Source organism: Paroedura picta, chromosome 5, assembly GCF_049243985.1.
Source record: "Paroedura picta isolate Pp20150507F chromosome 5, Ppicta_v3.0, whole genome shotgun sequence".
Taxonomy (NCBI): domain Eukaryota; kingdom Metazoa; phylum Chordata; class Lepidosauria; order Squamata; family Gekkonidae; genus Paroedura; species Paroedura picta.
This window is the reverse complement of record NC_135373.1, coordinates 128,102,320-128,126,772: the sequence shown is the minus strand read 5'-3', so window position 1 is coordinate 128,126,772 and position 24,453 is coordinate 128,102,320. Positions and strand designations below refer to the sequence as shown.

At 47.6% G+C, this 24,453-nt stretch overlaps 3 protein-coding genes across 3 annotated transcripts; all 3 read left to right on the top strand.

The window, feature by feature from the left end:
• The first annotated feature begins 6,512 nt into the window (after positions 1-6,512).
• On the top strand, positions 6,513-7,436 carry LOC143839155 (olfactory receptor 5V1-like). The gene has a single exon (XM_077340981.1). The coding sequence runs from the start codon at positions 6,513-6,515 to the stop codon at positions 7,434-7,436; it is 924 nt and encodes a 307-aa protein (XP_077197096.1).
• A 3,380-nt stretch (positions 7,437-10,816) lies between these two features.
• Positions 10,817-11,937, top strand: LOC143839154 (olfactory receptor 5B12-like). The gene has a single exon (XM_077340980.1). It carries the CDS (start codon positions 10,817-10,819, stop codon positions 11,738-11,740), a length of 924 nt encoding a protein of 307 aa, XP_077197095.1. The 3' UTR covers positions 11,741-11,937.
• A 9,310-nt stretch (positions 11,938-21,247) lies between these two features.
• On the top strand, positions 21,248-24,410 carry LOC143839156 (olfactory receptor-like protein DTMT). The gene is made up of 2 exons (XM_077340982.1): positions 21,248-21,417; positions 23,414-24,410. The coding sequence occupies exons 1-2, from the start codon at positions 21,259-21,261 to the stop codon at positions 24,353-24,355; spliced, it is 1,101 nt and encodes a 366-aa protein (XP_077197097.1). The 5' UTR covers positions 21,248-21,258; the 3' UTR covers positions 24,356-24,410.
• Positions 24,411-24,453: the final 43 nt, after the last annotated feature.

Sequence of the window (24,453 nt, the reverse complement as noted above, 5' to 3'; positions counted from 1 at the left end):
AAGATGAAGAAGATGGTGATGAAGATGATGAAGGGCAAAGCCTCACACTTGAGGGGCACTGTCCCTTTTGTCTCCAGCGAACACTCAGAACCTGGCCGAAATGCAAGAGGCAACGGGTGATGCCGGACCTGGGTCTCCATACTGGGGAGACCAGAGAGGACAAGCAGGTGGGAAGCGGTCCTACACGTGGCTGGTGCCAGCAGTCGCCTTCCTCGGCCACGGACCGTGGGCCCTGCCCTGGGCTGCAGCAAGAGGAGGCGGGCACTTCCTGGGGGGGGGGTGGCAGAGAAAACCCCCTCTGGATGCAGCATGGAGGGAGCACAGGACAGGCAGCTGCTAGAACAGTCCATGGCATGTTTACCTGTTCTGTAAGGCCTTCAGGGATGAGCAAAGTTACCCCCCTCCTGAAATGCTGAGATGAGGCCCGTTCCAATTCTCCAAGCTCGCTGTGCCTCCAGGAGTATTGTGCCTCCAGGAGCCTCCCCTGGGCCCCCAGGCCAAGAAAAGCCTTCCTCCCTCCAGGCAGGATCAGCCTGCCACACCTGCGGCGGCAGAGAGACCAGCAGCTCCCAGGCACTGAAGGCTTCCTGCTGGAGGCAGAGGGCGGCTTCCGGACCGATGTCTGGCTCCGTGGCCAGCTAAGCTGCTCGGTCTACGTCTGAACGGGACCTGACCCCCTGCAGGTGACTTGCCATCCCTGAGCAAAGGTGAGTCGCTTTTTCCAGCTGGAGGTTCATCTAGACCAGGGGTTCCCAAACTTTCTTGGGCTTCCCCCCACACATAAGCACACACCTAGAATCATAGAATCATAGAGTTGGAAGGGGCCATAGAGGCCATCTAGTCCAACCGCCTGCTCAACGCAGGATCAGCCCTAAGCATCCTAAAGCATCCAAGAAAAATGTGTATCCAACCTTTGCTTGAAGACTGCTAGTGAGGGGGAGCTCATCACCTCCTTAGGCAGCCTATTCCACTGCTGAACTACTCTGACTGTGAAAATTTTTTTCCTGATATCTAGCCTATATCGTTGTGCTTGCAGTTTAAACCCATTACTGCGTGTCCTCTCCTCTGCAGCCAACAGAAACAGCATCCTGCCCTCCTCCAAGTGACAACCTTTCAAATACTTAAAGAGGGCTATCATGTCCCCTCTCAACCTCCTTTTTTCTAGGCTGAACATTCCCAAGTCCCTCAACCTATCTTCATAGGGCTTGGTTCCTTGGCCCCAGATCATCTTCGTCGCTCTCCTCTGTACCCTTTCAATTTTATCCACGTCCTTCTTGCAGTGAGGCTCCAGAACTGCACACAGTACTCCAGGTGTGGTCTGACCAGTGCCTTATACAATGGGACTATGACATCTTGTGATTTTGATGTGATGCCCCTGTTGATACAGCCCAAAATGGCATTTGCCCTTTTTACCGCTGCATCACACTGCCTGTTCATGTTTAGTTTAAAATCCACAAGTATCCCAAGGTCCCGTTCACACACAGTGTTACCTAGAAGCGTATCCCCCATCCAGTAGGCATGCTTTTCATTTTTCTGACCCAGATGCAGAACTTTACACTTATTTTTATTAAATTGCATCTTGTTCTCATTTGCCCATTTTTCCATTGTGTTCAGTTCTCGTTGAACTCTGTCTCTATCTTCCGGAGTATTTGCCAGTCCTCCCAATTTGGTGTCATCTGCAAACTTGATGAGTAGTCCCTCCACCCCCTCATCTAGATCATTAATAAATATGTTTAAAAGTACTGGGCCAAGCACCGAGCCCTGAGGTACCCCGCTACTCACCTCTCTCCAGTCTGATGAAACACCATTGACAACAACTCTTTGAGTGCGGTTCTCTAACCAATTCCCTATCCACTTAACTATCTGAAAATCCAGATTGCAGTCCTTCAACTTATCCATCAGAACATCATGGGGAACCTTATCAAAACCTTTACTAAAATCCAAGTAAACGACATCAACCGAATTTCCACGATCCAGCAAACCTGTCACTTGGTCAAAAAAGGAAACGAGGTTGGTCTGACAGGACCTGTTGGAGACAAATCCATGCTGACTTCCTTGGATCACCAAATTGTCCTCCAGATGTTTGCAGATCGCTCCCTTTAATATCTGCTCCATTATCTTCACCACAACAGAGGTCAGACTCACTGGTCTGTAGTTTCCCGGGTCATCCTTCCTCCCTTTTTTGAAGATCGGAATAACGTTTGCTCTCTTCCAGTCCTCCGGGACATCTCCAGTCCTTAAAGAGGTCCCGAAGATGATGGACAAGGGCTGTGCAAGTTCTCTGGAAAGTTCTTTGAGTACTCTCGGGTGCATTTCATCCGGACCAGGGGATTTGAACTCATCCAGTGCATCTAAATGCCTCTCGACAACCTCTCTATCCATGTTAACCTGCCACCCAGACACTATCCTTTGGCTACGGCCATCTCTAGATGTGCCTAAACACTTTTACCTGTGGGAAAAAACAGATGTAAAATAGGCACTAAGCCTTTCTGCTTTCTCTGCATCTTCCGTTAGAGTTTGTCCATCTGCACAAAACAGTGGGCCTATTGCCACCTTTACTTTACGTTTGCTCCTCACATAACTGAAAAATCTTTTCTTGTTTCAATGGGCTTCCCTGGCCAATCTTAGCTCACTCTCAGCTTTGGCCTTTCTGTTGATTGATCTACAGTGCCTAGTAATCTGTAGGTACTCTTCTTTAGAGCTCTGTCCTTCCCTCCATTTCCTGAACATTTCCCTTTTCTTTCTTAGTTCCTCTTGAAGTTCTCTGTTCATCCAAATAGGCTTCTTAGAGCTCCTGTTTTCGTCTTTCTGGGATAGTCATTGATTGAGCATGCAATAGCTCCTGTTTGAGTAGCGCCCACCCTTCACATGCTCCCTTCCCTTCCAGCATTCTCGTCCATGGTATGACACTCATCATGTCTATGAGTTTATTAAAGTTTGCCCTATGAAAATCCAACATCCGCCTCTGGCTACCAGCTTCCTTGCCTCATTTAATCAAGAAGATGTATAATTCATACATCTTCTTGATTAAATGATTATCATCTTTACATAAATATAACTCTAATTGTGATTTTTCTACTTAAAATTCCCATAGCTTCCTATCCCTTTAATATCTGTCTTTTATCTGTCTATAAAGCCACCAGTCTACATATTTATATTCTTGCACTAATTTCTTGTGAGATTTCATTCTAAACTGCATTATCCCTTCTTGGGTAAAAATCTCAATTATGTCCTTATAGTTTAACCATTTAGTTTCTGATGTTGCTTGCCCTCTGAACAGAGCTTCCTGTGGTGACAACCATAAAGGAATTTTAGAATATAATTTTCTTTTATTCTTATTCCAAACCTTAAATAAAGCAAATCTTATAACATGATGTAAACATTGTTTATTTGCTTTCTCTTTTTCGTACCATAAATATGCGTGCCAGCCGAACCTCAAACCTGCACCTTCTAATGTTAATAATCTCTGTTCTCTTAGAACTATCCATTCCTTTATCCAAACCAGACTACATGCATCAAAATACATCCTTAAATTTGGTAATGCCTGTCCTCCCCTCTTTTTAGCATCACAAAGAATTTTCATTTTTATTCTAGGTTTTCTCCCTCTCCAAACAAAACTTGCCAAATCCCTCTGCCAACTTCTGAATGGCTTCTCCGATTTAATAATTGGAATATTCTGAAACAAATACAAAACTTTTGGCAAGATATTCATCTTTATGGCGGATATTCTACCCATAAAAGATAAGTTGAGAGTCTCCCATTTTTTAAAATCTTTTTTGACCTCTGTCTAGAGTTTCTCATAATTATCCTGGAATAGACTCAAGTTTGTGCTAGCAATATTAATACCTAAGTTATAAGTTTTAACTATTTGACATCCTGTTTTCCCTTCTAAACCTTTCTGACTCTCCTTATCCATATTTTTCACAATTATTTTTTATTTGATTTTGTTTATTTTTAAACCAGTTACCTCTTCAAAATCTTTAAGCTTGTCTAATACCACATCTATACAATCTAAAGGATCCTCCAAAATCAATATTAAATCATCTGCATAGGCCCTCAATTTAAAAACCTGTTGTTTAACTTTCAGACCTGTAATATTTTTGTCTTCTCTTATGTCTTGATTAAAGACTTCTAGAGCCATGATAAAAAGTAAGGGTGAGATTGGGCAACCGTGCCGTGTTCCCTTCTGAATATTAAATTTCTCTGTAAGCTCACCATTTCCTATTACCTTTGCCCACTGTTCTTTATAAATCTCCTTTATCCAACTTATAAATGTTCCACCACATTCCATCCTATCCCCACCACCAATGTTTGGATACCATTTATTTACACTTCTAACATTAGATATCTTCCATCTTTATCAGATTTTATTCAACGTGGTTTCAGTTGTTCCTAAACATATAACACAATACCATTTTTCTTTTCCTTTTTCATTGCTGACACAAAATCTAAACCCAAATTCTTATTTACTAAATATTTTTAACCGATTCCTTTATATGTGTTTCCTGTAAGGAGATTATTTGGAAATTCCACTTTTTCAAAAATTGGAACACTCTTTTACGTTTTTTGGGGTCATTTAAACCATTCACATTCCAAGTTATTATATTCATATCTTTATTACACAACATAAGTTAGTTTTGCTCTGTTACAAGCAGACCAATATTTTAATTCAGCTCTTTTTTATGTTTCTTTAGGAAGTCTCTTGCTTTCTGTTTGTCTTTGATCTTAACTTCCCTACTTTTAAATTGGAATGAAATACCTTCTGGTATACCTTCCTTTGTACTGGAGAATTCTAATTTGCAGGTAAAAGAGTTTTTACCTACATTCTCTAACACAAAGAAGCACCATTGATTCGGAGCCAGCCAGCTGGAGCGGAAGTTCCACCGGAAGTCCCTATGCTGTGTGTCATTGCAGCAGTTGTTTCCTTTGCCAATGGACAGGTACAGGATGGGGGGAGGCACATCAGCATTCTGGGAGGCAGCCCTAGGTATAAAGGGCAGCAGGTATAAAGGGCAGAACAGCTATTCTTCACAGTGAGGAGAGTGGTGGAGCTGGAGGACCAATGACATCCAGGCTAGAGTAGGCAGATGAGGAGGACTCAGGGCGGCCTGGAACCATGATGGGGTGAAGGAGCAGAACCACGCAAAGTGTGCTGGGGATAGTGCAGGACGGAGGGCAGGCAATGGCCAGGGTGGGAAGGGAAGGAGCAGACATTCTGGCCAGGGCCATCTCAGACATGAGCCAGGGTTTTCACAAAGGGGTGACAAAGGAAAGGTGCCACTGTATTGCTAAGAAGAAAGCACTTGGGCACCCAAAAGGGTCTTAGCTGACTTAAGATCCATGCCTGTTCTCAGGGAAGAGGGTGGCCCTGGTCATGGATCGGAAGGAGACAGAGAGAGGAGGGCTTGGGAGGAAAGAGGAGAAGTCCCAGATGGGATGGACGAGGACAGAGACAGCATGAGGTGGCCATGCAGATGTCCAAGCGTCCAGGTGACCTTCTTAGTCCATAGGTGGGATGGAAAGTTGTTGGATTAGATGAGGGGGCATGAAGCTGCCCTCGGGGGTCTCAGCCCCTGTTTGTTAATGGTATGAACAAGAGGATGCCCGGTCATTTCTGCAAAACACAGATTTTGCTCTTTAGCAGAGTTATCACTACTGGCTCCTGGAGAGAGATCATTGTGAACCATGGGATAGAGGCCCAGAAATATTGACTTGTTTATTTAATTCTGACAGCATGGAGAATGACGAGAGGACTGGTTTGTAACATGTCTTGCTGTAGCAAAAGGGTTCTCCCAGCCTTTCCCACCTCTAGGAGCAGGTATCTGGAGAAGGGAAGCATCAGCCCAAAGCATCCTAAAGCACCCAAGAACATTTGTAGGACATTTGTAGCCTCTTCAGTAAGGAGCCAGCTCTGTTCTGACCATCAGAGTACGTTTTAGCAGAAGGATGGAATTTCTTGGGATTCTTTTGCTTAAATCTATTTTGTGCTAAAGGTAGTCTTTTAAACACTGTTCTTTGAATAAATCTTTTATAAATTCAAAGATGGCCATGGTCCTCTGACCCACCTAGTGCTCCCCCACAGCAAGAGGAAGCCCCAGAGTCAAGGGAGGGAGCTTGGCAAGCAGCTACTCCTCCAGGGTGTGCCCCAGAGCACCTTGTCTCCATAGTGTTGATGTGCTGGGCTGTGGGAGACACAGATGCGAGGCCTTGGAATCAGGAAGGGAAGTTAGGAATCTGGATCCCCTAAGCAAGCAACCCTATAAAAGATCAGGTTTTGGTGGCGACACTCAGAGAGATTGGTTTATAGTCCCTCCAGGAGGCGGCAACCAGCCAGACAAGAAGTGAAATAGAGCTTGCAGAGCCAAAGAGGGTCCATTCTGTAGCACCCCCAGTAGGATATTCTCCATTGTCTGTTCAATCCCGCACACTTCAGATCTTGCATATTCCAACAATAAGAAAATGTTTCTCCACTTCCTGTTTTTCTCTCTTTGCAGGTGAGTTCTGAGCTCTCAATGGGAGTGAGGAATGAGACGCTAGTGGTGGAATTTGTCTTCCTGGGTTTCTCCGGCATCCCAAACAGCCACTTCTACCTCTTCCTGCCATTCCTAGCCATCTACTTGATCACTGTATTGGGGAACCTCACAATATTCATTCTGATTCAGCTGGATTCCAGCCTCCATACTCCCATGTACTACTTCCTCAGCCACCTCTCCAGCTTAGATATTTGCTTCTCCTCCGTCACAGTCCCCAAGATCCTGCTGAACTTCTTGCTCCAGCGACAAACCATCACCTACAACCAGTGCCTGGCCCAGATGTTCTTCCTGTTGTCTTTCACGGGGACAGAGACTACACTCCTAGCCGTCATGGCCTACGACCGCTATGCCGCCATCTGCAGACCTTTGCATTACTCCCGCCTCATGAACACCAAGGTGTGCACCCTACTGGCCTTTGCCACCTGGGCCTGGGGCTTCCTAGACGCTGCTCTCCATACAGCTCTCAGCTCCAACTTGCTCTTTTGTGGAGTCAACCAGATTCAACATATTTTCTGCGATCTCCCCCCACTGATGAAAATTTCTTGCAGTAATACACATATCAATGAGATAGTGGTCCGTATAGCAAGCCTTTTTGTGGGTGGGGGTGCTTTCCTGGTCACTGTCCTCTCCTACTGCTTCATCCTGTCCTCCATCTTGAAGATCCGTTCCACAGTCGGCAAGCGGAAAGCTTTTTCCACCTGTGCTTCTCACCTCATCGTTGTCATCATTTACTTTGGAAATGCGGTCCTTAACTATAATCCTCCAAGGAATGGTTACTCCTTGGAGACGGATACTCTCATCTCCACCATGTTCTGCATAATCACCCCAATGCTGAACCCCCTCATCTACAGCCTCCGCAACAAGGAGGTGAAAGGAGCCCTCAGGAAGGTCCTGGGAAGTTAAAGGAAGGTCAACACATTGTCACACAAACAGTAAAGGAGGACATTGGCAGGACCTGTCTATATATACATGGAGTGACAAAATGCCCTCCCACCCATTTCCAAAGGACACAGGGTTTCTTTCTCTGAAAGCTTTGGAGAGAGAGAAGGGACAATGTTAATCCACTTGGCATAGTTCTTCTTCTTCAGTAATCCCTCCCAGACCCACTTCTCTCAGAGGGTGTATAAGAACCAATTCTCCTTCAGTAATCTGAGGGCTCTCTCAGCCCCTCTCCCTGGCATCAGCCCTGATCAGACCTCAGCTCCAAATTCTTCTTAGCAGCTCAGCTGGTAACGAGGACTCAGCAGCAGGGCAGAAGACAAGCTGCATCACACCTCTTATGGGGACCACCCCAATGGCACAGTACAGGAACTCGGGACAGGGGGCAGCTAGGCCAGTCCACAGCATGCTTACATATTCTGCACGGCCTTCTGGGCATGAGCGCAGTTACCTGTTCTCTGGGCTCCCTGCCATTATGCCTCCCTCCCTCTGGGCTTCCCATCCACAAGCATCCCCCGGGTCCCCAGGCCAAGAAAAGCCTTCCTCCCTCCAGGCAGAATCAGCTTGCCACACCTCCGGCTGCAGAGAGACCAGCAGCTCCCAGGCACCAAAGGCTTCCTACTGGAGACAGAGGGCGGCTTCCAGACCGATGGTTGGCTCCACGTTTGGGGATCCTTCCTCACACCTTCAGGCTAAGATGCTTGGTCTGCATGTGAACAGGAGGAACAGGAGCTGAACAGCTGCAGGGGGGAGGAGCCCAGCCTTGGCTTGTCATTCATGAACAAAGTAAGTTGCTTTTTCTGGCCAGCAGTTCTTCCAGATATTGGGATTTCAATTCAGCACCATTGTTTATTTCACCCATTGGCTGCCTTTGATCTTGGTGCCACTGGTGCAGTTGCTAGTTCTCCTGCTGGAATTTCGGCTGCATTTGGATCTCCATCCTGGGTCAGCCACACCTGGGTGGATCCAATGAGGCTTCCTGCTTTTGGCACAAGAGGGAGCAGATCCCCTGGCCCAGATGAAATGCACCCGAGAGTGCTCAAAGAACTTTCCAGAGAACTTGCACACTCAAAGAGTTGTTGTCAATGGTGTTTCATCAGACTGGAGAGAGGTGAGTAGCGGGGTACCTCAGGGCTCGGTGCTCGGCCCGGTACTTTTTAACATATTTATTAATGATCTAGATGAGGGGGTGGAGGGACTACTCATCAAGTTTGCAGATGACACCAAATTGGGAGGACTGGCAAATACTCCGGAAGATAGAGACAGAGTTCAACGAGATCTGAACACAATGGAAAAATGGGCAAATGAGAACAAGATGCAATTTAATAAAGATAAGTGTAAAGTTCTGCATCTGGGTAAGAAAAATGAAAAGCATGCCTACTGGATGGGGGATACGCTTCTAGGTAACACTGTGTGTGAATGAGACCTTGGGGTACTTGTGGATTGTAAACTAAACATGAGCAGGCAGTGTGATGCAGCGGTAGTTCAGCAGTGGAATAGGCTGCCTAAGGAGGTGGTGAGCTCCCCCTCACTGGCAGTCTTCAAGCAAAGGTTGGATACACACTTTTCTTGGATGCCTTAGGATGCTCTGGGCTGATCCTGATATCTAGCCTATATCGGTGTACTTGTAGTTTAAACCCATTACTGCGTGTCCTCTCCTCTGCAGCCCACAGATACAGCATCCTGCCCTCCTCCAAGTGACAACCTTTCAAATACTTAAAGAGGGCTATCATGTCCCCTCTCAACCTCCTTTTCTCCAGGCTGAACATTCCCAAGTCCCTCAACCTATCTTCATAGGGCTTGGTCCCTTGGCCCCAGATCATCCTCGTCGCTCTCCTCTGTACCCTTTCAATTTTATCTACGTCCTTCTTGAAGTGAGGCCTCCAGAACTGCACACAGTACTCCAGGTGTGGTCTGACCAGTGCCGTATACAATGGGACTATGACATCTTGTGATTTTGATGTGATGCCTCTGTTGATACAGCCCAAAATGGCATTCACCTTTTTTACCGCTGCATCACACTGCCTGCTCATGTTTAGTTTACAATCCACAAGTACCCCAAGGTCTCGTTCACACACAGTGTTACCTAGAAGCGTATCCCCCATCCAGTAGGCATGCTTTTCATTTCTCTTACCCAGATGCAGAATTTTACACTTATCTTTATTAAATTGCATCTTGTTCTCATTTGCCCATTTTTCCATTGTGTTCAGATCTCGTTGAACTCTGTCTCTATCTTCCGGAGTATTTGCCAGTCCTCCCAATTTGGTGTCATCTGCAAACTTGATGAGTAGTCCCTCCACCCCCTCATCTAGATCATTAATAAATATGTTAAAAAGTACCGGGCCGAGCACCGAACCCTGAGGTACCCCGCTACTCACCTCTCTCCAGTCTGATGAAACATCATTGAAAACAACTCTTTGAGTGCAGTTCTCTAACCAATTCCCTATCCACTTAACTATCTGAAAATCCAGATTGCAGTCCTTCAATTTATCCATCAGAACATCATGGGGAACCTTGTCAAAAGCTTTGCTAAATTCCAAGTAAATGACATCAACCGAATTTCCCCGATCCAGCAAACCTGTTACTTGGTCAAAAAAGGAAACCAGGTTGGTCTGACAGGACCTGTTGGAGACAAATCCATGCTGACTTCCTTGGATCACCAAATTGCCCTCCAGATGTTTGCAGATCGCTCCCTTTAATATCTGCTCCATTATCTTCCCCACAACAGAGGTCAGACTCACTGGTCTGTAGTTTCCCGGGTCATCCTTCCTCCCTTTTTTGAAGATCAGAATAACATTTGCTCTCTTCAGAGTACAACCCTCCACTCCTGACACCTGCTTGTATCAGAGATTGTTCAATCAAGTGTGTGCAGCCACAGCCCCTTCCCCTTTGGGTCGGCCTTGGTGACCCCCCTGAAAAGGCGGATCGACTCCTCTGGGGGTTGGTATCCCCAGATAGAGAACTGCTGAATTAAAAGGTTGTAAGCCTTTCCTTAATAAGCACTCTATGCCCTTGGGCTTGAATTTTGTAAGTAAGGGAGGAGAGAAAGTCTTAGCAGTCTAACTAACTGTTCTGTTCATTCTTTCATTCATTCTGTTCTGGAGGCAATCAGGGAGGAAATGAGCTCCAAAGAGCAGGAAGTCGCCAAAGGAGGACATAAGAGGAACAGCAGAAACTTCTTATTCTAACTATGCTAAAATAAAATAAAATAAACCTCTTCTCATGCCCCCTGCAGGAAACTCTTCTCATGCTGTTCAGTCAGGCACACGACAGATCTTGCGTACTCCAAGAAGATGTTTTCTCCACCTATTTTTCTCTTCTTGCAGGTGAGGTCTGAGCTCACAATGGGAGACAAGAATCAGACTCAAGTGATGGAATTTGTCTTCCTGGGCTTCTCCGGCATCCCAAACATCCACCTCTACCTCTTCCTGCCATTCCTAGTCATTTACTTGTTCACTGTATTGGGGAACCTCACGATATTCATTCTGATTCAGCTGGATTCCAGCCTCCATACTCCCATGTACTACTTCCTCAGCCACCTCTCCAGCTTAGATATTTGCTTCTCCTCCGTCACACTCCCCAAGATCCTGCTGAACTTCTTGCTCCAGCGACAAACCATCACCTACAACCAGTGCCTGGCCCAGGTGTTCTTCCTGATGACGTTCACATGCACAGAGAGTACACTCCTAGCCGTCATGGCCTACGACCGCTATGCCGCCATCTGCAGACCTTTGCATTACTCCCGCCTCATGAGCTCCAAGGTGTGCACCCTCCTAGCCTTTGCCGCCTGGGTTGCGGGCCTTCTAGACGCTGCTCTCCATACAGCTCTCAGCTCCAACTTGCTCTTTTGTGGAGTCAACCAGATTCCTCACATCCTCTGTGATCTCCCCCCACTGATGAAAATTTCTTGCAGTGATGTGTATGTCAATGACCTAGCAGTCCACATAGCAAGCCTTTTTGTGGGTGGGGGTGATTTCCTGGTCACACTCCTCTCCTACTGCTTCATCGTGTCCTCCATCTTGAAGATCCGTTCCACTACTGGTAAGCAAAGAGCTTTTTCCACCTGTGCTTCTCACCTCACTGTTGTCATCATTTACTTTGGAAACGGAGTCCTTAACTACAATCGTCCAAGCGCCGGTCATTCCTTAGTAATTGACACTGTGATGTCTACCATGTACTGCATAATCACCCCAATGCTGAACCCCCTCATCTACAGCCTCCGCAACAAGGAGGTGAAAGGAGCCCTGAAGAAGGTCTTGGGAGGTTAAAGGAAGGTTAATACATTGTCACACAAACAGTAAAGGAGGACATTGGCAGACTCTGTCAGCATTTGTACCCTTTGTGCCCAGCCCCGGGCAGCCCCGGCCAAGGGGTCTCTGGCTCCTCCTCTTTCTCCCCCAGCAGTGGTCAGCTCTGAATACTCCCTCTCCCTGGAATTCCCCCAGTTCCTGGCAAGGGCCACACCAAGCAGGCTCTGACATCGGTCTTGTGTATCGCATCATTTTCTGATGGCCTCCATATTGTCATATTCTGAGTGAAAGTTGATACACAAATTCTGCAAATAAACAAATAATAAATTATTTCTTGCTCTCCAAATACAAAACCTAAATGCTTGACTGGTGAAATTGTGGGAAATGAAGATATTCATAATGTAGCCATGAGAAAGTTAAAGAGTTATAACTAGAAGGTTTTCCAAAGATACATTTCCTGTCCGGGTATCTGTCTCACAGTTTGTGCTGGGTGGGGGGGCAGTGTGTGTGTGTGTGTGTGTGTATGTCTCATGAGTGATACAGAACAGAGTAGGGGGTCCCCAACCTTTTTAAGCCTGTGGGCATCAGGAAAGTGGACACCACCATCCCCAAAATATCTACAGAAGAAAATGAAGAGATGTTTTTTGTACCCCACATTTCACAACCTGAAGGAGTCTGAAAGTAGCTTCCAATCTCTTTCCCCTTCCTCTCCCCTCAACAGACAACCTGGAAATAGGTGGGGCTGAGAGAGCTCTGAGAGAACTGTGACTGGTCCAAGGTCACCCTTCAATCACAAAATTAGGGAAGAGCAAAATTTTTCAAAATGAAACTCTGTATAAAATATCTTTTGCACCATACAAGAGGTTTCTGGGTGATATTTTTATTCTTTGGACACACTCAGAGGAAATGTTGATGCAAACGAGACCTTGGGGTACTTGTGGATTGTAAGCTAAACATGAACAGGCAGTGTGATGCAGCGGTAAAAAAGGCAAATGCCATTTTGGGCTGTGTCAACAGGGGCATCACATCAAAATCACAAGAGGTCATAGTCCCATTGTATACGGCTCTGGTCAGACCACACCTGGAGTACTGTGTGCAGTTCTGGAGGCCTCACTTCAAGAAGGACGTAGATAAAATTGAAAGGGTACAGAGGAGAGCGACGAGGATGATCTGGGGCCAAGGGACCAAGCCCTATGAAGGTAGGTTGAGGGACTTGGGAATGTTCAGCCTGGAGAAAAGGAGGTTGAGAGGGGACATGATAGCCCTCTTTAAGTATTTGAAAGGTTGTCACTTGGAGGAGGGCAGGATGCTGTTTCTGTTGGCTGCAGAGGAGAGGACACGCAGTAATGGGTTTAAACTTCAAGTACAACGATATAGGCTAGATATCAGGAAAAAAATGTCCTGTTGAGCAGGGGGTTGGACTAGATGGCCTGTACGGCCCCTTCCAACTCTATGATTCTATGATTCTATGATTCAATGCAGCTGCTTCAGCACAAGCTGGATATGGATCCTCCAAGATGAACCAGTGAGGACTCTAGTGTGAGAATCTTTGTGAGTCAAAAATAAAAGCAAACTTTTCTGGAGGAAAAAGTTTCATTTATTAAACTAAGCAAGTGTACTCATCATAGGCATAGTTAGAACTAGTTTCAAGCTACATGACAAAACACATAAACTCACCAAATGCCGCACATTTTACAGCCATAATACCTGATAAGGACGCAGGGTGAGAAGCAGGAAACTTACAGGTAGGCAAGGAAGAAAGGGAGAGGAAATAATGAGGAATGTTTGGGGCATCTGGTACTGTGATAAAATCTACTACAAAGCAGATTGTCCTGGCCCAGGCAGAGCGAGTTACAGAAGTCCAATCTAGAGGTGACTGTTGCATGGATCACTGTGGCCAGACATCTGGGGGCCAGTAGCCTCGCTTGGCAAAGATTGTAAAATGCCATGCGTGCCTCACCTGTGATCTGTGCCTCCATCATAAGGGAGGCATCCAGGATCACCCCCAAATTCCTTGCTGTGGGTAAGATGTTAAGTTGTGCCCCCACAAAGGTAGGGAGGCATGCTTCCCGTCCTGCCCCTTTCCTGCTCAGCCTCAGGACCTCCGTCTTGGAAGGGTTGAGTTTCAGAAGGCTCTGCTCTAACCATCCAGCCACGGCTTCCAAACATCTGGCAAATATATCTGGGGTAAGATCAGGTGGCCATCCATGAGGGGATAGAGCTGGGTATCAGGGAATCCTAGAGTTGGAAGGAACCTCCTGGGTCATCTAGTCTAACCCCCTGCACTATGCAGGACACTCACATCCCAATCGCTCCTCCACTGTCACCTGCCACCCCCTTGAGCCTTCACAGAATCAGCCTCTCCACCAGATGGCTCTCCAGCCTCTGCTTAAAAATCTCCAAAGATGGAGAACCCACCACCTCCCGAGGAAGCCTGTTCCACTGAGAAACCGCTCCATCATCTGTATATTGATGACAACCCAGCCTGTAACTCCAGACCAGATGTCCTAGAGGGCACATGAAGATGTTAAACAATATGGGGAGTAGTGCCACACCCTGTGGAACCCCGCAAAGGAGACTATAAGGGTATGATAAAGTCTCCCCCACTGCCACCCTCTGTGTCCGGTCCTGGAAAAAGGAACACAGCCATTGATGGGCTGTTCCATGAATCCTGGCCCCAGCGAGGTGGTGGGTCAGCAACTCATGGTCGACCACATCAAATGTGGCCGACAGATCGAGTTACAGGAGTACCACCAACCTGCCCCAATCCAGCTGGCACTGGAGATCATCCACCAAGGTAACCAACACTGTCTCCACCCCGTGGCCAGGATGGAAGCCTGACTGGTATGGATTGAGCACCGAAGTTTCCTCCAAGTAAGCCAGGAGCTGGTCTACCATGGCCCTTTCGACTACCTTACCCAAAAACACAAGACGGGAGATTGAGTGGTAGCTGGCTGGGTCTTGCAGGTCCAGTGATGGTTTTTTCAGCAAGGGACGGACTGTTGCCTCCTTCAGCAACTCCGGAAACTCCCCTGAAGTCAGGGAGAGGTTGACAATCTCTCCCAAGGGGCCTCCTATCCGCTGGTCACTCGTTTTGAGTCACCAGGACGGACATGGATCGAGGGGGCAAAAAGTCACCTTTACTGACCCCAGCAACTTGTCCACTTCAGATTCAGGGGAGCCACCTCCAGGTTTGAAAATTTGGGGAGCGGAGGACCTCAGCAGGGTATAATGCCATGAAGTTCACCTTCCGAAGCAGCCATTTCCTCCAGGAGAACTGATCTCTATCACCAGACAACAGTGGTAATCCCAGAAGATCTCCAGGTGCCACCTGAAGTTTGGAAACCTGAGGACTTGAAGGAGATTTCCAAAGACTTTTTAGTGGACATTTGTAACCCACCACAAGCAGGCCTCATGAGTGGCGGGAAATGATGAGGAGGAGGAGAAGGAGAAGGAGAAGGAGAAGGAGAAGGAGAAGGAGAAGGAGAAGGAGAAGGAGAAGGAGAAGGAGAAGGAGAAGGAGAAGGAGAAGGAGAAGGAGAAGGAGAAGGAGAAGGAGAAGGAGAAGGAGAAGGAGAAGGAGAAGGAGAAGGAGAAGGAGAAGGAGAAGACGGACGGACGGACAGACAAGCCAGAAAGCCAGAAAGAAAGCTACAAGTGACTTAGCACTTAGGAGGCAGCTGGAGGCCCTGGACAAGGAGTCCATCCAAGTGAGGCTCTTAGTTTACTTTAACTTCTTGGTAAAGGATGTACATTTGGCCTCAACCTGGGCCACAACAGTTTCGGTCCTGGCCCCCAGTTGGTGGAATGAGCTCCTGAGTAGATCTGGGCCCTGTCGGAGCTGACACAGTTCCGCAAGGCCAGCAAGACGAAGCTCTTCCACCCACCTTTTTGTTGGGGCCCATGCCTTTGTAGCATCTGTGGCCCTCCCCTACAAAACACGCCCCCCCCCGGAATGAAACCTTGTCTGGAGACTGCGGGGCAGGGGATTTCTGGGGTGCTCGATGCTGCTGATTTGAGACTTAGTTTTTTATTTGTTTTATTGCCTTGATTGTTGGTGTATTGTGCAGGTTTTTAATTATAGTTCATTTTAACGTATCTTGCACACCATCCTGAGCCATAGTTGGAGGGCAGTATAGAATTAGGAGGAGGAGGAGGATGAAGATGAAGAAGATGGTGATGAAGATGATGAAGGGCAAAGCTTCACACTTGAGGGGCACTGTCCCTTTTGTCTCCAGCGAAGACTCAGAACCTGGCCGAAATGCAAGAGGCAACGGGTGATGCCGGACCTGGGTCTCCATACTGGGGAGACCAGAGAGGACAAGCAGGTGGGAAGCGGTCCCACACGTGGCTGGTGCCAGCAGTCGCCTTCCTCGGCCACGGACCGTGGGCCCTGCCCTGGGCTGCAGCAAGAGGAGGTGGGCACTTCCTGGGGGGGGTGGCAGAGAAAAGCCCCTCTGGATGCAGCATGGAGGGAGCACAGGACAGGCAGCTGCTCGACCAGTCTGTGGCATGTTTACCTGTTCTGTAAGGCCTTCAGGGGTGAGCAAAGTTACCCCCCCTCCCGCTGAAATGCTGAGATGAGACCCGTTCCAATTCTCCAAGCTCGCTGTCATTGTGACTCCAGGAGCATCCCCTGGGCCCCCAGGCCAAGAAAAGCCTTCCTCCCTCCAGGCAGGATCAGCCTGCCACACCTGCGGCGGCAGAGAGACCAGCAGCTCCCAGGCACCGGAGACTTCCTGCTGGAGGCAGAGGGCGGCTTCCGGACCGATGTCTGGCTCCGTGTCCAGCTAAGCTGCTCGGTCTACGTCTGAACGGGACCTGACCTGCTGGTGACTTTCCATCCCTGAGCAAAGGTGAGTCGCTTTTTCCAGCTGGAGGTTCTTCTAGACCAGGGGTCCCCAAACGTTCTTGGGCTCCCCCCGACCCCCCCCCCCCCCACAGGCACACAACTCTTCCCTGTTCTATGGCAAATTCCAAACACACTCTATTGCCTCCTCCTCTTTTTGCAGTGGACATATTTTAGTCTGGGAGAAATATATAAGTTCTTTGTAAAAGTCATTTGTAAAAGCTGCTTTGGGTCTCCTTGGGGAGAAAGACAGGCAGGGAAAGGGAGGGAGGGAGATAAAGAGAAGCAACCCATGGAAAATCCTGTGGCCCGGAGAAAGCAGGAGAAGGCTTCTCCAGCCTCCCAAAGGTGAGGACTTTTTGGGAAAAGCTGCCAGCCCTGGTTCAGCAATTCATGGAGATATTGGGTGGAGTTTGGGAAGGACAAAAGTGTGAGGAGGGGAAGGATCTCAGCAGGAAAACGGATCCCACCCAGCCCGCCTCCTGAAGCTGTCCGGTCCTTCCAAGAGTTAAGCAGGGCTGGGTCAGCACTGGGATGGGAGACCACCAATGACGTCCAGGCAGGAAAAGAGGTGGCTTCTCAAGCCCCTTGTCTGGCAAGGACCAGCCACTCCAGGGGAGCCTTCCTGAGCCATTTAAAACTGTTACGAATGATGGAATGGAAGCCGCACGTTTTCCCCTCTGGTAGGATTGTGCCACATACAAGAAGGAAGGAATACCGTGAGGGCCTTGGCCCCTTGGGCAGCCTCTGCATGGGTGTAATCTTCAAGAAGGACGTAGATAAAATTGAAAGGGTACAGAGGAGAGCGACGAGGATGATCTGGGGCCAAGGGACCAAGCCCTATGAAGATAGGTTGAGGGACTTGGGAATGTTCAGCCTGGAGAAAAGGAGGTTGAGAGGGGACAGGATAGCCCTCTTTAAGTATTTGAAAGGTTGTCACTTGGAGGAGGGCAGGATGCTGTTTCCGTTGGCTGCAGAGGAGAGGACACGCAGTAATGGGTTTCAACTTCAAGTACAACGATATAGGCTAGATATCAGGAAAAAAAACTTTTCACAGTCAGAGTAGTTCAGCAGTGGAATAGGCTGCCTAAGGAGGTGGTGAGCTCCCCCTCACTGGCAGTCTTTAAGCAAAGGCTGGATACACAGCTTTCTTGGATGCTTTAGACTGCTTAGGGCTGATCCTGCATTGAGCAGGGGGTTGGACTAGATGGCCTGTATGGCCCCTTCCAACTGTATAATTCCATGATTCTATGATTCTAATCTGGCATGCCGGGTTCGATTCTGCGCTCCCGCACATGCAGCCAGCTGGGTGACTTTGGGTGGCTCGCCACGGCACTGATAAAACTGTTCTGACCAAGCAGGAATCTCAGGGCTCTCTCAGCCTCACCCACCCCACAGGGTGTCTGTTGTGGGGAGAGGAAAGGGAAGGTGACTGCAAGCCACTTTGAGCCTCTTTCAGGTAGGGAAAGTGGCATATAAGAACCAACTCTTCTTCTTCTTCTTCTTCTTCTTTGAGCCACACACCACTGGTGCAGTTGCTCGTTGTCCTGCTGGGGCATCGGCTGCCTTTGGCTCCCTATCCTAGCTCAGCCACACCTGCAGAGGGCCCAACAAGGCTTCCTGCTTCTGGCACAGGAGGGACAAGAGGAATTAGAGGTAGCCGCACAATGAGGCATGAGTCAGAATCACAATGGTAAAATACTGCAAGAGCTAGATCATGGAATGGGGGGGAAAGAGCCGTTAAAGAAGGTACACAAGTGTCCAAATCAATGTATTAACAAAAGTGAAAAGAGAAGATAGAGCTTTAAGTGTTACAAAAAACTTAGAATTTGAGGGACTTGAGAATGTTCAGCCTGGAGAAAAGGAGGTTGAGAGGGGACATGATAGCCCTCTTTACGTATTTGAAAGGTTGTCACTTGGAGGAGGGCAGGATGCTGTTTCTGCTGGCTGCAGAGGAGAGGATACGCAGTAATGGGTTTAAACTTCAAGTACAACGATATAGGCTAGATATCAGGAAAAGGTTTTTCACAGTTAGAGTAGTTCAGCAGTGGAATAGGCTGCCTAAGGAGGTGGTGAGCTCCCCCTCACTGGCAGTCTTCAAGCAAAGGTTGGATACACACTTTTCTTGGATGCTTAGGGCTGATCCTGCGTTGAGCAGGGGGTTGGACTAGATGGCCTGTATGGCTCCTTCCAACTCTTTGATTCTATGATTCTATGATTCTAGAATCATAGAGTTGTAAGGGACCTCCAGAGTCATCTAGTCCAACCCTCTGCACAATGCAGGAACTCATAAACTATCTGCCCACCCACAGTGGCCCCTATTTCATGCCCAAGTGATCCCCACACACCAAAAATCTCCAGAATTCAGCCTGGCCTGGAGGAAATTCACCCACCATCCCACAGTGTCAATCAGCAATTTTAGCTCCTGTAGCCTCCCCGAGATCAACCCGTCAGATATCCCAGACTGGGCCCCAGGGATGCCTGATGAAGGCAGGGCTTGTATTGATCAACTAAAGCCTAGAAAAGCACCAGGACCTGATGTGATCCCTCCTGAGCTGCTTAAAACCTCCCCAGACTGGTGGGCTCCTCTCTTGGCTGCTCTCTTGACTGTAATTAACAAAGGCTTAATGCCTGACTCATGGACAAATGCAATCCTTGATCCAGTATTTTAAAAGGGTGAACCTTGCTCCCAACCAATTATAGACCCATCAGCAGTCTCTCTATTCTTGGGAAGCTATATGCCAAACTCCTATCAAACAAACTTCCCTTGTGGTTGACTAAGGAAACGATTCTAGGCCCTGAGCAGGTTAGATTCTGTCAAGGGAAATCCTCCATTGCACCATCCTTGCCCACCTTGTCAACAAATATAGTAAGAAAGAGGGTCCAAAGCTCTTTGCAGCTTTTCTGGACCTTAAGGCGGCCTTTGATTCTATCCCTAGAGATCTTCTCTGGGATAAGCTGTTAAAGATGGAGATAGATAAAAGGCTCCTATATCTTGTAAGGAAACTCTATTCTTCTACCTGTTGCCAAGTCAAACTCACCCCCTTGGGAGTCTTACTCCTGAAATACCAATCAACAAAGGGGTAAAATAAGGATGCATTTGGGCTCCCCTCCTATTTAACCTTTTTATAAATGACCTTGCTCCGTCCTTATCCCCCAATTCTGGCCATAGCCCAAAAATTGGTTCTCTTCACATCCCACTGCTTTTATACGCAGATGATGTGGTAGTGCTGTCCCATTCACAAATTGGCTTAAAACACTTACTGGTTCAATTCCTGGACTTCTGTGAAGTAAACAAACTTGCTCTGAACTTTGAGAAGTCAAAAATTGTGGTTTTTGGAAAGCCTTGGAAGCCTCCTTAATGGAATGTAAGAGGTAACAACATTGAACAAGATAAAAGCTTCAAATACCTGGGAATATTTTTTCACCATAATGCAAATTGAGCTACACAGAGGAAATATGCAATCACATCTGAAAAAACTAGTGCCCTGGCAATTACACATTTCTTCTACACCAGTGGTAACCAGTACATGCCAGCAGCCCTCAAAGTATTCAATGGGAAACTAAGTGCCCAACTGCTCTATGGCATCCCTATTTGGATCAACGCTTTTAACCAAGCAGTCGAAAGTCTCCAATCTGTCTTCCTTCGTAAAATCCTTGGGACCCCGAACTGTGTCTCTTACGCAGTCCTATGTCTAGAAACCAGCCAAAGACTATTGGAAACCAGAGCATGGTTGTTAACAATCAAGTTCTGGCTTCGCATTCATTTTAGATCTGACCCCAATAGTCTAATTTCCCTCATGGTATCTGAACATGAGTCATCTACTTGGTTAGGACACATTGAGGGAATAGTTAAATCTATAGGGATATCTTTAGACTCCTTGTATCTGATATCTGAAAAGACTGCATTTAATTTAATTCAACGCAGACTGTTAGACATAGAACTGCAGGAACTTAGCAGTAAAGCTAGAAATGTTTGCTCGCCATTGAGCTTGGGGATCTCACCAAGTTCGCAGCCCCTAGCTACGTAATTCTACCATCTAAGCATCCCACAACAGCATAGAGCATTCATGTTAGCTAGAACTAATGCTCTACCTTCTGCTGTTCTATATGGGAGATTTCAACAGATCCCGCATTCAGCTAGGTTGTGCCCCTGTGGACAATGCTGTATAGAATCACTTACAGACGTTTTCTTCCCTTGTCCATTTTATTCCTCGATCCGAGCCAAATCTCTTCACTCACTGCTGTGTTTAAGACAACTGCATTCGGATGGACGAAAGACTCAGTTTCTTTTGACATCCCAGAACCCTGATATAATTGAACCAGTAGCAAAGTTTTTACATCTTGCCACGAGAAATCGTGAATGTATTATGTCTAAAGCATGATCTTTGCCTCTGTTCTCACTAGCAGTGGATCCTTTTGTACTTTCCCTTCTTATATTGTACTTTTATATGCTATTAAAGGCTTGTTGTTGTTGTAATCAGCAATTCCGTGGGAATGCCAGGAAGGGCCACAAGACACGAACCCTGGCCAATCCCTTGCTGCCCACCCACTCTCCATCTTCTGCCTAAACTCACAGAATGAGCATTTCTGCCAGATGACTATCACAAGATTGCGACACAACATCCAAGCTCTGCGGTAGAGCCGTTTGCTTCGAGATTGAGATGCAAGTTTTTTGTAACACTTAATGTTCTTTCTTCTGTTTTCACTTTTGTTAATATATTCCTTTGCAGCAATTCACTGTGGCTGTTCTGACGCAGGAGGGAGCATATTTCAACTGGAACCAGGAGCCACCGAGAGCCCTGTCCTCCGTGCATTCCTCCATTCCCTCTTACCGTTCTTCCAGGTTGGTGGACACGGCCACATTTCGGGGAAGGCAGCGATTTCCACCCATCACTTGTATGCTGTGTGTCTTTTTCTTTTTTTTTTTGCTGTGTGTCTCCTTCTGATCCATGACCAGGTGGCCCTGGTCATGGATCGGAAGGAGACAGAGAGAGGAGGGCTTGGGAGGAAAGAGGAGAAGTCCCATATGGGATGGATGAGGACAGAGACAGCATGAGGTGGCCATGCAGATGTCCAAGCGTCCAGGTGACCTTCTTAGTCCATAGGTGGGATGGGAAGTTGTTGGATTAGATGAGGGGGCATGAAGCTGCCCTTGGGGGTCTCAGCCCGTCTGTTAATGGTATGAACAAGAGGATGCCCAGTCATTTCTGCAAAACACGGATTTTGCTCTTTAGCAGAGTTATCACTACTGGCTCCTGGAGAGAGATCATTGTGAACCATGGGACAGAGGCCCAGAAATATTTATTGGTTTATTTAATTCTGACAGCATGGAGAATGACGACTGGTTTGTAACGTGTCTTGCTGTAGCAAAAGGGTTAGGAGTGCGGACTTCTAATCTGACATGCCAGGTTCAATTCTGCACTCCCCCATACAACCAGCTGGGTGACCTTGGGCTCGCCATGGTGCTGATATCAGGGCTCTCTCAGCCTCACCCACCCCACAGGGAGTCTGTTGTGGGGAGAGGAAAGGGAAGGCGACTGTAAGCTGCTTTGAGACTCCTTGAGGTAGAGAAAAGCGGCATAAAAGAACCAACTCTTCTTCTTCTTCTCCCAGCCTTTCCCATCTCTAGGAGCAGGTATCTGGAGAAGGGAAGTGTCTTCTTCCCATGATGCCCCCAGGCATGGGTGGGACACAGGAGGTGGTTTTAATCCCTTTGGACCAGTGGGAGGGTCTTTTGTCCTGGGGACCTTCAAGTGGAGGGCTCTGACCAGAAAGCTCCAGGATGCCCTCTTAGACATGTGGTCCCCCTGGGGAACAGAACCAAGCTACGAGGCAATGGGGACATTATTATAGAATCCTAGAATCACAGAATCACAGAATCATAGAGTTGGAAGGGGCCATACAGGCCATCTAGTCCCACCCCCTGCTCAATGCAGGATCAGCCCAAAGCATCCTAAAGCATCCAAGAACATTTGTAGGACATTTGTAGCCTCTTCAGTAAGGAGCCAGCTCTGTTCTGACCATCTGAGTACGTTTTAGCAGAAGGATGGAATTTCTTGGGATTCTTTTGCTTAAATCCATTTTGTGCTAAAGGTAGTCGTTTAAACACTGTTCTTTGAATAAATCTTTTATAAATTCAAAGATAGCCATGGTCCTCTGACCCACCTAGTGACCCACAGCAAGAGGAAGCCCCAGAGTCAAGAGAGGAGCTTGGCAAGCAGCTACTCCTCCAGGGTGTGCCCCAGAGCACCTTGTCTCCATAGTGCTGATGTGCTGGGCTGTGGGAGACACAGAAGCCAGGCCTTGGAATCAGGAAGGGAAGTTAGGAATCTGGATCCCCTAAGCAAGCAACCCTATAAAAGATCAGGTTTTGGCGGCGACACTCAGAGAGATCGGTTTATAGTCCCTCCCAGAGGAGGACAGAGACAGCATGAGGGGCCATGCAGATGTCCAGGTGTTCCCCTCAGTCCATATAGATAGAAAACTGCTGAATTAAAAGGTTGTAAGCCTTTCCTTAAAAAGCACTCTATGCCCTTGGGCTTGAATTTTGTAAGTAAGGGAGGAGAGAAAGTCTTAGCAGTCTAACTAACTGTTCTGTTCATTCTTTCATTCATTCTGTTCTGGAGGCAATCAGGGAGGAAATGAGCTCCAAAGAGCAGGAAGTCGCCAAAGGAGGACATTAGAGGAACAGCAGACACTTCTTATTCTATGCTAAAATAAAATAAGCCTCTTCTCATGCCCCCTGCAGGAAACTCTTCTCATGCTGTTCAGTCAGGCACACGACAGATCTCGCGTACTCCAAGAAGATGTTTTCTCCACCTATTTTTCTCTCCTTGCAGGTGAGGTCTGAGCTCTCAATGGGAGACAAGAATCAGACTCAAGTGATGGAATTTGTCTTCCTGGGCTTCTCTGGCATTCCAAACATCCACCTCTACCTCTTCCTGCCATTCCTAGTCATTTACTTGTTCACTGTATTGGGGAACCTCATGATATTCATTCTGATTCAGCTGGATTCCAGCCTCCATACTCCCATGTACTACTTCCTCAGCCACCTCTCCAGCTTAGATATTTGCTTCTCCTCCGTCACACTCCCCAAGATCCTGCTGAACTTCTTGCTCCAGCGACAAACCATCACCTACAACCAGTGCCTGGCCCAGATGTTCTTCCTGATGACGTTCACATGCACAGAGAGTACACTCCTAGCCGTCATGGCCTACGACCGCTATGCCGCCATCTGCAGACCTTTGCATTACTCCCGCCTCATGAGCTCCAAGGTGTGCACCCTCCTAGCCTTTGCCGCCTGGGCTGAGGGCCTCCTAGACGCTGCTCTCCATACAGCTCTCAGCTCCAACTTGCTCTTTTGTGGAGTCAACCAGATTCCTCACATCCTCTGCGATCTCCCCCCACTGATGAAAATTTCTTGCAGTGATGTGTATGTCAATGACCTAGCAGTCCACATAGCAAGCCTTATTGTGGGTGGGCGTGATTTCCTGGTCATTGTCCTCTCCTACTGCTTCATCGTGTCCTCCATCTTGAAGATTCGTTCCACTACTGGTAAGCAAAGAGCTTTTTCCACCTGTGCTTCTCACCTCACTGTTGTCATCATTTACTTTGCAAATGGAGTCATTAACTACAATCGTCCAAGCGCCGGTCATTCCTTAGTAATTGACACTGTGATGTCTACCATGTACTGCATAATCACCCCAATGCTGAACCCCCTCATCTACAGCCTCCGCAACAAGGAGGTGAAAGGAGCCCTGAAGAAGGTCTTGGGAGGCTAAAGGAAGGTTGACACATTGTCACACAAACAGTAAAGGAGGACATTGGCAGACTCTGTCAGCATTTGTACCCTTTGTGCCTAGCCCCGGCCAGCCCTGGC

What these genes read in the sequence shown, in the direction of transcription:
- LOC143839156 (XM_077340982.1), top strand. Translation starts at nt 21,259, where the DNA reads ATGTTCTTTCTTCTGTTTTCACTTTTGTTAATATATTCCTTTGCAGCA. An exon ending in CCCTCTTACCGTTCTTCCAG is followed by an intron (nt 21,418 to 23,413) that starts GTTGGTGGACAC and finishes CTCTCCTTGCAG; the next exon opens with GTGAGGTCTGAGCTCTCAAT.
- LOC143839154 (XM_077340980.1), top strand. Translation starts at nt 10,817, where the DNA reads ATGGGAGACAAGAATCAGACTCAAGTGATGGAATTTGTCTTCCTGGGC.
- LOC143839155 (XM_077340981.1), top strand. Translation starts at nt 6,513, where the DNA reads ATGGGAGTGAGGAATGAGACGCTAGTGGTGGAATTTGTCTTCCTGGGT.